The sequence below is a fragment of the Opisthocomus hoazin genome, chromosome 4 (genome assembly GCF_030867145.1).
Source record: "Opisthocomus hoazin isolate bOpiHoa1 chromosome 4, bOpiHoa1.hap1, whole genome shotgun sequence".
Lineage (NCBI taxonomy): Eukaryota > Metazoa > Chordata > Aves > Opisthocomiformes > Opisthocomidae > Opisthocomus > Opisthocomus hoazin.
Window position 1 is genome coordinate 6,170,178 of NC_134417.1, and position 13,654 is coordinate 6,183,831.

Here is a 13,654-nt window from a genome sequence, read left to right on the forward strand (position 1 = left end):
CCTGCACAGCTCAGGCAGGGTGCGGGGGGCTGTAGGAAGGGTCTGGGGGCACGATGGGGGGGCTGCAGGCGTGCTGTTGGAGACAGAGGACTGCCAGCGTAGTACAGGTGGGTGCAGGCAGGGCTTGTGGGCAGGGGGCTGCAGGCAGGGTGCAGGGAGCTGTGGGTAGGGGAGGATGGGCATCGGGCATACAGGCAGAAGATCACGGGCAGGGTGCGGGCAACTGAGGGCAGGGGCTGTGACAGGGGGCTTTGGGAAGGGTGCGGGGCCTGCAGACAAGGACTGTTGGCAGTGAGTTGCAGGGGCAAGAGGGGAGGGTCTGGGAGAACGGGGAGCATGCAGGGGGCTATAGGCAGGGGTGTAGGCAGGGTGCAGGAAGCTGTGGGCATGGGGCTGCAGGCAGGGGACTGTGGCAGGTTGCTGGGGACAGGGTGCAGGGGGTTGCAGGGAGGGTTCATGGGGCTGCAGGCAGCATGCAGGGGTTTGTGGGCAAGCGGCTGTGGGCAGGGGGCTGCAGGCAGAGGGCTACAGGTGGTTGCAGCGGTCTGCAGGTACGTGGCTGTTGGCAGTGAGCTGCAGGCAGAGGGGCTGTGGCAGGGGGCTGCTGGGAGACACCTGCAGTAAGAGCGCTGGAGGGGGTGGTCTGCAGGCAGGGTGCTGGAGGGAGGGTTCACGGGGCAGAGGGCCTGCAGGCAAGGGGCTGATGGCAGGGTAGAGCTGGCAACGCACATGGGGATGCAGGTAGAGGACTGCAGGCAGCACGTATCCCTGCCTCTGGCATCTCCAAAGGGAGCTCAGGGCCACCCTGATCCACCCTGGCAGAGCTTCACCTGCCCCACAGCACAGCCCTGGACCTCTCCTTTCCTGGCAGGATGCAGACAGCCTGCTAGAATGGGAGGAGAAGCATCAGCTGCTGGGATCTGGAGATGCACCCACTGATCATAGAATCATAGGTTGGAAAAGACCTCTAAGATCATCAAGTCCAACCGTCAACCCAATACCACCATGCCTGCTAAACCATGTCCTGAAGTGCCACATCTACACGTCTTTTTGAACCCCTCCAGGGATGGGGACTCCACCACCTCCCTGGGCAGCCTGTTTCAATGTCTGACCACTCTTTCAGTAGAGAAGTTTTTCCTAATATCCAATCTAAACCTCCCCTGATGCAACGTGAGGCCATTGCCTCTCGTCCTACCGCTAGTCACTTGAGGGCAGAGACCAACACCTGCCTTGCTACAACCTCCTGTCAGGTAGTTGTAGAGAGCGATAAGGTCCCCCTCAGCCTCCTCTTCTCCAGACCAAACAGCCCCAGCTCCCTCAGCCACTCCTCAGAAGACTTGCTCTCCAGATCTCTTCTCTGGACATGCTCCAGCCCCTCAATGTCCTTCTTGTAGTGAGGGGCCCCAAACTGAACACAGTACTCAAGCTGCGGCCTCACCAGTGCCAAGTACAGGGGCACGATCACCTCCCGACTCCTGCTGGCCCCACTATTCTTGATACAAGCTATCCTGGATCTCACCATGCTTGTTGATATCCTCTGAAAGCACCCTTCCTTTCCAGGAGAACAATTTGCAGGCAAAGCACAACCCACAGGAAAATACATCAATCAGAAGAGCTCTAAAGTACAGTGAAACCCTCAATCCCTGCAGATGTGTAAAAGCAGCAGGGTGACTGGCTCTGGGTCAGGCAGCTGGCGCAGAAGGGACCGAGTTTATCACACCCTGCTGTCTTGCCAAAGCCATCCAACCACACGGGCCGCTGGGCTGCAGCCTGAGGAGCAACTTGCCCGGCCAGCACAAAGCCACAGGCTGGGAGCAAGGTTTATAGAGAGCTGCCAGAAACAAAGCACAAAGCTGACTGGAGGAAAAAAAAAAAACAAAGCAAGCAATATTCAGAGTTTCCAGTTCTACCCTTTTCCCTCAGCCACTGGGGAAAAACAGCCCCAAATATTTAACAGGCCAGTCATGGAGCACAGCCCAAAAAACACATGCAGCTCTACAGCAGCCCACGGCACGCTCCGTCCTCCGGCACCAGCGGCACTGGGCACACCCCAGCTCAGCCGCACTGCCGTGCAGCCGCCCCCGAGCCCCACAGCCAGGCTGGGGCAGGGAAAGCTGAGGTGTCTCCGTCCAGCCGAGAAGCTGCAGGGTGCCGCAGCCACCTCCACCGCAGAGCGGGGCGAGTGCTCTGTGACTCACGCTGCGACAGCTGTGCACTGCGGCTGGCTTGAGCTTTCCTGTGCACTTGAGCAAAGTGCCTCTTTAAAGTGTTTTGGTTACTGGTTTGGGTTTTTTTGCTATGCAAGTAAGGAGTAAATACACACCCCAAAAAATACCCCAAAAGCCCTGTGTGTGGAGGAGGCATTGTTTGTTGACAACACGGAGCTGGCCACCAAGCAGGAAGGTTGATCTCCAACGTCATATTGAACAGAAGCAAAGCCCCAGTCCATGTGGATTTGACATGACTGAAAAGAGGCCAAGACAGACAGACTAAACCATGACTTGAGAACAAATGCTTAAGAAAAAAAAAAATTTATTTAAGGAATACTTTTAACAAGGATAACTTAAAACCAGCTATGGCCTTATGCTACCTTACCACAGCAGAGGCTGGTGCTCAGCCTCCACTTTTTAAGGAGACAGGTCTCTGCAAGCAGAATAACCACCCAAAGAAACAGCAATATTCTCACTTCAGCATTACGGATTCAAAGCAGACAGCCTAGGAAGGATCTCCAGCTAAGAGAGTTCAAAGCATGATAAACATGTTTCAACAATGCTCTGGCTGCAGGAAATACAAGAATATAACATATTTCATAAATATAACCCTCCCCACCTCCTGCATGGACAGTAGAAAGAGCCACTGGGTTCACAAGACTAGAAACGCAAGGCCCAGCTCCATCATGAGCCAGGTCTTTGCAGAACACTGTTCTTGCTCTTCCCGATGCTACTAACACATGGCAACACTACAGGGAAGCAGAGAATGCCCCACACAAAGGAAAAGGACGCAACAGATCAGCTGAGCGATGAAGGATGCATCAAACCAGAGACACGATGAGTCTGCAAAAGACAGAAAAAGTCTACCAGGAGCCAGCCACTCCCTCCTACCCCAGAACAAAAGGGAAAAAACAAAAACAAAGGGAGAATTCTAATGCCGTAGGACCTGGCAATATGCAATGTGGAGAGCAATCATCCTCATGTAGGTGCTGCACAGAAATGACACCCCATCAGAGCACAGAGCTGTGCTCTGTATGAAGCTGCTGGGCAGGGCAACCGTGTTTTAAGGCTGTTCAGGAATGGGAAGCTGAACACCCAGCACAGCACCAGGGTCTTGGCTCCCACCTGACCAACACCAGAGCTGCTGGAAGATCTCCCTTTGGATGACCGATGGTCCTGGCCAGAGCATGGCAAGGAAGAAAGCAAATGTCCTTTGAAAAGTTCGGAAGCATGCTGAGTCAGAGCCCTCCAATACTCCACACAGCCTGCTGAGCCATGGCGATGGCTACAGCAACAGGCATTCCCTGAATCTTCCCTGCAGATGGAACAGCAGAGATCACACAGGAGACAGGCAGGGGACTGCACAGCCAACGCCTGTCGTGCCAGATCTCTCACAGAATGCAGGCAGGTAAGAATCTAAACATACCTGCTTCACAGTTTCACACCAGGACCCTACTGTCAGTCTGCCACTTGGAGAACATGCATACACGTCTGTGGGATGAGACCCTGAAGTACAGAAAGCAGAAGTGGTGTAAAACAAGCTTTTGGGACACAGCCCTCAGTTAAAGAACTCCCAAGAACCGTCCAACAACGGAAATCACCCAGAGACACAGGCACCGCAGCTGGACACAGACAGTGCGCAGCGACAAAAGCAGATCAGCCAGCCCAGTTCAGGCATTTAAGGGACCACTCTGGTCCCACAGAAACAGGACTGCACCAGTTTGGAAGAACGGGACGGGAGGAGACACGAGGAAAACAGCTTTTTATACTCTCCTCAGTTGCCAGGGGCAGTGTAGGTGATGTGCGCAGCTAGAGGCTGGGGAAAGAAGTCCGAACCAGGACATGATTAGCAGCTCTGAGAGACAACAGGGTTGCAATGCCAAGCCAAGGCAGAAGACAACACGCAGACTCCAATCTCCAAAACTAATCTGGCAGCACACTCCTTCCTAATTTGCTTGGCAACTACCTTATGAATAGCCTACAGATGAAGGAAACACAGAAGCCCAGAGGGTCAGCACCCCAGAGGAAGACAAAGGCAGAGGGGAGAGGAAAAACATGTTGCAGTGTGAAGAGACAGTCAGAGGAAATCGCACCAGCAAATGTGTCATGTTGCTCCGAAGCCCGTGAGCAGCAAAGGAAGATACCACAATGCTGATTTCCAGCTTAAGTTTCTTCTTTCTACAAGAAGATGAGATTTGAGTGTTTCAGACCACCTTCTTCCTTTCAGTCCTCAACTGTGCTGCCCCCCAGCCTCCCCAAGTCTCTCCCTCCAGTCGTGCCCTTCCCTGTTCAGGCAATCTTGGCCAGCCATTTCTCAAGGCCCTCAAAGTCAGCATCTCCCTCCTCTCCCTTGCTGCCCCGAGCACTGCACTCCACAAATTCCACCTTCATGGGCAGCTGGGAGAAGTCGAAGTCCTTGCCCTTCTTCCCCAGCTGGGCAGGGCCCCCAGTGGCTGAGCCATCCAGACTGGTGGGGGCTGCAGAGCGGGTCACTCGTAAGGTGTTGCTGCAGACAGAGAAGGGAAACAGTCAAGAACTGTGAACCAGGGGAATGTTACCTACACCATGGTTGCCGAGATGCTTCGGATGCAGCTCCATCAACAGGACACCAGCTACAGCAAGGACAGAAGGTCCCAGGGGCAGGCGCATGGCCCTGCCCTGTGAGGCACAGTCAGGGGCAGGCACTTTGGCCACTTCTAAATACCCCTGGAAGACACAACTGCAGAGAGGCTCAGGTGAACACGACAGACAGCAGACCACTTAAGGAGACCGTGCTTAAACAGGTTTTGCAATAAACAACAGCAAGAGCCAGGCGATGATGTCCCCATCTGAATTTCTCCAGTGTCCCCATCTGAATTTCTCCAGTGTCCCCATGGCAGGCACCAGTCAACATGCATGATTCAGCCCACAGTGCTCAGGATCTGCACTAGTTTAACAGGTTAACTGGGAAAAGAGGGGCACCCGTGATATCAGGGATCATGCAGGGGCTCACCCCACTGCCACCCGAGTGTGCCAAATACCTTTGGAGAATGAGAGGGTGCTCGAGTCTCCTCACCGCTCCAGTGAGCAACACCTGCCCAAGGACCAGGCTGCAATGTCACTACTGCTCCTGCCCTTCAGCTTGCTCCGTCTCAGCTCCCTGCCACGTGTGGAGAGGAAGGACGGATCTCTTTGTCCACACTCACCAGGCACCCAAAGCAGAGGCAGAGGGAGACGGCACAGCCCAACAGATGCAGAGGCACTGTGATTCGACTGCCTCTGAGGCCCCACAAAGCGAGGCTAGGGAAGTCAAGGGCTGCACCAGGCACAGATGCAAGCAGCAAACTCTCTCCAGGTCTTCAACTGCCTAGTGGAGCCTCAAGGCTGGACCGCTGCATCTTTTCCCGAGACAGAGCAGCCTGGCAGTGCCTGCTCTCAGTCCATCCCAGCCACTCCTTATTCACAGAATGAAGCTAAAATAATGGGGCACAGGGAAAGACCAACACTGCCCGGAGGTGCGAGTTCAGGAATCAGAGCAGACACTTCCCTGGGCTCTTCACACAAGGACATCCAAGTACAGCAGCACAGGAGAGGACGGCAGCAATATGCCAGCCTGCAGGAATAACACTGCTTTCTAGGCACATATACCTAGAAAACCAACTTCTACACACAGGTAACTGGCAAATGAACCAAGGAATGCTTATCTTCCTAGAGAGCTTGAATATGCAGCAACTGATTCCTCCCTTTAAAAGGGGAAGGTCAGATACTCGCCCTGGAAGAGGCACCAGCACAAGTAACCCTGCTGCCATCTGCTGGCCAAAGAGATTATAGAATCACAGAATCATTTAGGTTGGAAAAGACCCTTAAGATCATTGAGTCCAACCATAAACATGACACTGCCAAGTCCACCACTTGGCAACAAGATGGCCATATCCCACAAACACGCATTTGTCTGGAGACCAAAGAGCTACACTCCTCCTACCCCCAAGACCGCCTTGCCGCTAACTGCAAACCAGCAAACAGGGCTCATGGGCAACAGGCAGGCAAAATATCCAGTGCCAAGAGCGTGTGGGGAAGGAAAACCTCTGCTAGATGCTGATGGAGAAGTCCACCACAACACAAGAGCTGCACAGGTCTCTCTCAGAGCAGATCTGACCCAACTACAACTATAGGACAAACAGGCAGAATCTTCATGCACAGAGACTAAATACAGCTTAAAAAAAAAAAAAAAAAAAATCACCCCTCCCCAGATGGAGGAGCCATTGACACTGCAGCTCACTCAGCTGGCAGCTTACAATGTAGCACAGTCTACAAGCCACTGTCTCCTCCTTCCACTTCCTCCTACAACTTAAAATTTGCCACCGATCATACATCACTTGTCTTCCCAGGTTAACGTCCTCCCTAGGGGGAGATGCAGAGCCAGCATGGGGTCCCAAACAGGCTCCCGCAACGCCTGTCAGCAAATCAGTGAAACGAGATGCTCTCTCCCCAGCTCTCAAGCTTTCCATGCCAAGCTCTTCCGCGTCAGAGCAGCCCTGCAAAAAAACCTGTGCCAGTACAACTGAGCAGAGCTACTGAGATCCTCACACCACTCGCAGCAAGTCTGACATTTGGAAGCCAACCCTGCCTGTACCTGAGAGAGGACAGTGCCCTGGGAGGTATCGCTTAGCCTAGGGATGGCAGCTTTTAGGAAAGGATTGGGAAGTTGCTTCTCCAACCCACAGCTTCTAGCAGGCAATACACTGTCTGTGCCTACTGCTTTTCTGCATGCTGTAGCAAGGAGCAATCTTCTCTCATCCTGGTTACACCTACACAGACAAAACAGACTGCTCTTCTTCAGTGACCTTAGATGTGGCTCAAGGGAGCTCACTGAGCACTGAGGTAAGACACAGAAAGAAGAGAGAAACTCAGAGGGTTTAAGATCCAATTTCATACTTACAGCTCTTTCTCCAGCTGCTGTTGAATAAGTTTTGCTGATTTTGCCATAGTGACATCTAGAGAGAGAAAAGAAAAGGGAACCAGCTCTTTGGTTTTACATCAGAATTCAGAATTTGGTCCCTTCTCCTAAAGGCACAGCAAGGCCTGCCCATACTATGCAGTCCTAAGAGTTACTGGGACAAAGATGACAGTGCTTGCACCAGGATAAGGGACACTGGAGCTCTGGGTTTGTGAATGGGAGCAACCCAAAAGTCTGATACAACGTAGGGAATTAATTATTTCTTGCTGGGCAGGATGGGGTTTGACGTCCCACTCACAAGGCCCAGCACTCCCACCTGTCCTGGCATTGTAGAGCTCCGCACAGCGCTTTTCAGCCTACGGCACGTGGAGCCATGAAGGCCTCGGACAGCTCCTGAAGTAGTGCACAAAATAACTACAAAAACCGAATCTCATACTGCCCCAAAGCTTCAGATTGCTACACGGGGATCCACACCTTCACTGTAAAAGTTGCAGGGATCTGAAAATCTAGGCCTTTCCAGTAACGGGATGTTCCTCCTAGTCCAATCAAGAGAAAACATACAAACTTGGCAGCTAAACAGCTGTCTTGATTTTAATATTGAAGCTACCAAGCGTGTACAGATAGTTCATTAGGCTCATTTTCTGCTGCCTGCAGAATCAGGAAGACAGTTCTGCATAAGCAGAAAGCCACCTCCTTTACTTAAGCCCATCTAAAAAGCTGTAGCTCTCCCAAGTGGTGCTTCTCTGCAAAGCTATTAGACATACCTAACCCTAAGAATTCTTCCAATGGTGGCTAAAAATATTTCTGCTGAGTGCTCTCAGTTTACAATTAATTTCCAGCCTTTGTTCTACTGAAATCCCAGCTCCTAAGAGATTCTGCATCCACGGCATGAACCCCTGTCACTCAGGGACTGAACCCAACACCCAGCCCACAAGGCAGCACACAATACCTTGCTTATTGCAAGCGATCAGCAGCGCGGGTGCGTTTTTGAGCACAGTGCTATCGACCAGGACCTGGTACAGGAACTCCGCCACATCCTTCACCTCCCGCTGGAAGGCCACACTGTCCACCACAAACACAATGGCTCTGGAGAAAAGAGGGAAGAACACGTGCTGGGCCTGTAACCATCTCTCCCTGCAAGTATTCCAGCCTGGGCTAACACATTTGTTTCCACCACTGATCTCATCCAACTCAAGAAGTTAGCACACGCTGGCTGAAATACACCCCACGTCCCACCACAGCAAGAAACCTTTCCCTCTCTGCCCCATGGATATACCACATACCCTAAACCCTCCCCGCTGCAGTGGCTTTGCCTCCTGATGCACTATGACCACAGGTCAGAGGGAAAGCAGAATAACAACCCCCACTACCCCATGGCAGAGCTGACTGTCAGGGCACCACCGCACAGAGCGAATCCAGCCCAGCTCACAGCACCCCCAGCACCACCATTTGGTCCATCCCTGTCAAAAACATGACCTGACCCCTCCTGCCCAGCCAACCTCCTCCAAGTTACCTGGCTGCAGCCTTGAACCTCTCCAAGAACTGAAGCCGCAAACTCTCATGGCCGGGAAGGTCGATTAAGGTCACATTAGCACTCTGGGAACAGAAGCAAGAAGGTATTAGCAACACCTGATCCAGCAGTACCTGTGATCATGAACCAGGGAAAACCAGTCTGATAGCGGATTCCAGTCAGCCTGGTGGTGTGGCAGCAGCGGGCGAGTGAGTCCCCATACTGGGCAGAAGCACGTAACGCTCCCCCAGGTGCAGGCACTCCACCAGCCCACGCAATTCTGACAGGCAAAAGAAATGCTGAGGAACAACTCTCATGGCCCAGGCTCAGTACGGAGGGCACTACCACCAGCAAACCACCCACCAGAGCAGAGAGGACAGAGCACGACCGCAGAGAAAAGAGAATGTTCAACCTATTTCCCATCCACAGTAAGCCCCCTACAACCGCCACACGCACAGCGTGAGTGACAAAGCTTCATCGGTCGCCGCAGAGTTACACTGTCTCTGACAGCAGGTAGATCTCTGCACAGCAAAACCGCAAACTCCCATCCTGCAAGTCCCTGATAAAGAACGCTAATCCTACGGTCTCTGAATCAAGTTACCTAGTCACGCACACAGTCTACCCAACTACGCAAAACTTCGCCGAGAATAACACAAAAACACCCTTGCAAGAGGCTTTTTAAATTGAAAGTTGCAAACACTTCCTTTTCCACAGCCTGCCAGCCAAAGCAACGACAGTAAAGCGAACGAATGCCCCTCACGTGCTCCTGACTCAGATGGGACCAAGTACGGCGATATCACCGTTCTCAAGACAATGCTCGTTGCTCTCAAGAGGGGAGAGAATACTACACAAGACCCTAACTGCTCATTGCTCTTGGATTTTAATGGAAACCTTGTCTACAATTTAAAGAAAGAAAAGCAGCAGTTTGCATTGCATCATTCTAACACCTCACCCCCTGCAAACACCTCCTGTCTGCTCAATCTTAGTAGCATAAAAAAATAGAGCCCTGCATTTCCCTTTAGTAATTTTTTAACCTCTTATCATCACCACTGTTACTGAAGATTGCCACAGAGAAGCCACAAAACCATCCTCAACTTTTACAATTCACCAGCACGTAATGTGCTGCCAGCTTGCTGCTTTCACTGCCACGTGGGCACCCGCCACGAGAAAAAACCTCTTCTGAAACTAGAGAGATCACCGTAAGCTGCAAAGAACTAGGTCTGTGGCAGCCCAGGACCTGAAAGTAACCAAACCCTTTTAGAGACCACAAGAAGTTCAGCTGGAGACTCTTCCTAAGCCTGCCACAGCTTTTAAATTCAGGTTTTCTTGGGGGACACAGAAATTACTGCCAAGCAAATAAGCCAAACACAACAGAGCACTGTTCCCTCACAAGTCTCCCTCCTGCTTCGCACCACACCGCTGTGTGTTTTATTCCACTTGTAAAAGGAGCTCCTTTGCCTCCTCTGTTAAAAAGAAAACAAACAAACCACGTTACCCACCTTTCAAAACTTGACACACAGACGTGGTTTTCAGTCAAAAAGGTTTCCCAATTTGAGAAGCGAAGCAAAAAGAACCTGTGGTGATGAGGAGTCGCTGACACCTCCCGGTCCTTTCCCACCTTCCCAGAGCGCACCGCCCAGCACAACCCAGCCCTGCTCTTGGCCCGCAGCGGGGACTGATCTGGGGCTGGCAGCGTCGCACCGGGTTCAGCGCGGGGAGCGGCGAGCCGGGGGCACGGGCCGGCCGGGCAGCCGCGCGCAGCACTGCCCGCTCACCTTGTCGCCGCCGGCTCTGTACACGGCGGAGCTGTCGGTTATCGAGGTCTGGGTGTCGCGGTATTTGCCCGCCAACAGCTGCGGAGGAAGAAAAAGCCGTTCTCAGGACGAAGCAGGCCACGGCGCCCGGGCCCCCCCCCCGCGGCCCCGCGCTCACCCGCGCGAACAGCAGCGTCTTCCCCGCGTCGCAGAGGCCCAGCAGCAGCACCGCCCTCCGGCCGCTCCTCCGGCCCTGCACCAGCCTCCAGAGCACTGCGGGCAGAGGGGGGAGCGCTCAGCGCGGGCCGCCGCCCACTCCGGCCCGGCCCGGCCCGGCCCCGCCGCCCCCTCAGCCCGGGCCGCCACCCCCCGGCCCGGCCCCGCCGCCACCCCCCGGCCCGGCCCCGGGGCTCCCCCCGCCGGCCGCGACTCACAGAGCGTGACGGCGACGGCGATCAGCGCCAGGAGGACGGAGAGCACGGCGGGGCCGGGGGCCCGCAGCTCCCGCCGCAGCGCCTCCAGGTGCGGCTCCAGCCGCCCCGCCATGCCTGCCCGCGCGCACACGTCGCCCTCAGCAGGCTCTCCCTTCCGCTTCCGCTACCGGCGCAGCGCGGGGACTCACGGGAGTTGTAGTCCTGGGGCAGGGGAAGAGGAAGGGGAAGAGGAAGGGAAGGGAAGAGAAGGGAAGAGAGGGGAAGGGAAGGGAATAGAAGGGAAGAGAGGGGAAGGGAAGGGAATAGAAGGGAAGAGAGGGGAAGAGGAAGGGGAAGAGGAAGGGAAGGGAAGAGAAGGGAAGGGAAGGGAAGAGAAGGGAAGAGAGGGGAAGGGAAGGGAAGGGAAGGTGAAAGAGAAAGGGAAAGGAAAGGGAAAGGGGAAGGAAAGGGGAAAAGGAAGGGGAACGGAAAGGGAAGGGGAAGGAAGGGACGTGGCAGAAGGACGAGAGAAAGCGGGGGCCGGCCCAGGGCTCAGTGGCTCGGCCTGCCCCAGGAGGGGTGGCAGCTGGCAGCCTGTGCCGCACTCGGGGGGATAACGCACGGCTGTTCAGCCTGGAGACGAGAAGGCTGTGGGGAGACCTTCTTGCGGCCTTCCAGTACCTGAAGGGGCCTACAAGCAAGCCAGAGAAGGACTTTTTACAAGGGCATGGAGTGATAGGACAAGGGCTAATGGCTTCAAGCTAAAAGAGGGAAGATTTAGGTTAGATAGCAGAAGGACATTCTTTGCTGTGAGGGGGGAGAGGCCCTGGCACAGGCTGCCCAGAGAAGCTATGACTGCCCCATGTCTGGAAGTGTTGAAGGCCAGGCTGGACGGGGGCTCTGAGCAACCTAGTCTGGTGGAAGGCGACAGCAGAGACAGAGGCCAGCACCGGCTGGGAGGAAGGTGGCAGAGGCACTGAGGCCACCAGCCCTTCCCCGGGCAGGGCCAGGAGCACATCCCCGCAGGGGCCAGCAACCCAGCGCGGAAGGTACCAGGCACAGCTCCTCTCAGCATCCCGGTGCCGGCCCTGGAAACAGCGGCTCAGCGGCTTGGCTCCAAGCCCCGTCCCGCTCCAAAGGCCAGCGGAGAATGGCCGCGTTCTCTGTCGATGCTGGTCACAGCGCCTGGCCGGGATGGATTAGTGGGGCTCGGTTACACGTGAGAAATTCAGTCGAGGGGCTGGAATAAAATCAAGAAGCAGCAGATCAAAGCCTTTAAACACCGGTCGCCCAGTGAGGCTCCGTTGCAGATTCAGCCTCTTCATCCCTCCCCAGCCCCAGCGCGGGCTGAGGGCCGGCTCTGGTGGGGGCACGAGCCGACGCCACCCTGCAATACAGCCGCAGTGCCAGAGCGGGTTGCACTGTGCCGTGAGGGGGGGAGTTTGTGAGAGCCCTGCGAGGGCTGGGTCTTCCTCCAGGTACCAGAAAGCCACCCGCCAACGTCCTGCCTCCTGCTCCCCTGCAGTGCTGGGCAAGGACAGAAAGGGCCACCTCGACGCCCGGTGTGGCCTGGGGCCTCCGCTCAGCTGTGCCAGGGCTGCCTCCCCCAGCCCGGAGCCTCCCCGCGGGCCTGCAGCCCCCCGCAGCACAGGGCAGAGCGGGACTGGGAGAGGAGAGGAGAGGAGAGGAGAGGAGAGGAGAGGAGAGGAGAGGAGAGGAGAGGAGAGGAGAGGAGAGGAGAGGAGAGGAGAGGAGAGGAGAGGAGAGGAGAGGAGAGGAGAGGAGAGGAGAGGAGAGGAGAGGAGAGGAGAGGAGAGGAGAGGAGAGGAGAGGAGAGGAGGGCTTCTCCCAGACCTCCAGCTCAGCCTCTTGCCTTGCCTCTCTCCCTCTCCCTCTCTCCCTTCCCCTTCCCCTTCCAGGGGTGCATCCCCACAGGGACAGCAAACCGGCATGGAAGAAACCAGGCGTGGCCCCTCTCAGCATCCCCCATGGTTTTATTTCAGAGGGGCCCTGGGGGGCCCCGCTGCCCCGCTCGAAAGTGGAGCAAGGGCAGGCGGCGCGCGTGGTCCCCTGAGCCCGGCTCTGCCTCCCGGAGCCTCCGCAGCCATGACGGGTCTTGGCGGATCGCCATCAGGATGTAGAGCCGTCTGTGCTCGTCGTTGTCCCACTGCCCGGACAGGCTCTGGCCATGATGGCGGGGCATGGGTGGTCTGCGCTCCCCAGGCTGAGAGACGAATCTCTGGCGTCGGGGACATCTGGAGCCCCGCTGCTGCTCCTGCCACCACAGCCACAGCCACGTGCAGCGACGGAAGCGGCCGTGGTGACGGCGGGCCACCCGAGCATGGTCATCCTCTACCCGCAGGCGGCGGATGGCCATGATGGGCTGCCGGCAGAGCGGGCAGGAGGCAGCGACGGCGGTGGCCACCCAGCGCTGGATGCAGGCATGGCAGAATACATGCCTGCACGGGTCCACGCTAGCGGGGTGATCAAGGGGATCCAAGCAGACGGGGCAGGTGTCCCCACCGCGGGGAGATCCTGGCCGTTCCTGGTGTTGCCAGCTCATGCCTGGATGCCTGCAGTCCTGCTGCTGGGACACGCCGTCCTGTCAGCTCCTGCTGGGACTTGATGTCTCGTCTGCTGCTGGCAGGACTTGATGGGTGCTGCTGGTGGGAATCGCAGACTTGGGTTCCGCTGGCAGAACTCGGTGGCTCCTCGGCTGCTGGCAGGTCGCAACGTCTGGTGTGCTGTTGGCAGGACTCAATGGCTTGGGTGCTGCCCACAGGCCTCAACGTCTCGTGTGCCACTGGCAGTGCGGCCGGCATGTACTGCTG

At 55.8% G+C, this 13,654-nt stretch overlaps 1 protein-coding gene across 1 annotated transcript; it reads right to left on the reverse strand.

Moving 5' to 3' along the window:
- Positions 1-2,515: 2,515 nt before the first annotated feature.
- Positions 2,516-10,994, reverse strand: SRPRB (SRP receptor subunit beta). The gene is made up of 7 exons (XM_075417716.1): positions 10,845-10,994; positions 10,589-10,683; positions 10,432-10,509; positions 8,660-8,742; positions 8,096-8,232; positions 7,129-7,183; positions 2,516-4,716 (listed from the first exon to the last, which is right to left on the reverse strand). The coding sequence occupies exons 1-7, from the start codon at positions 10,954-10,956 to the stop codon at positions 4,500-4,502; spliced, it is 777 nt and encodes a 258-aa protein (XP_075273831.1). The 5' UTR covers positions 10,957-10,994; the 3' UTR covers positions 2,516-4,499.
- Positions 10,995-13,654: the final 2,660 nt, after the last annotated feature.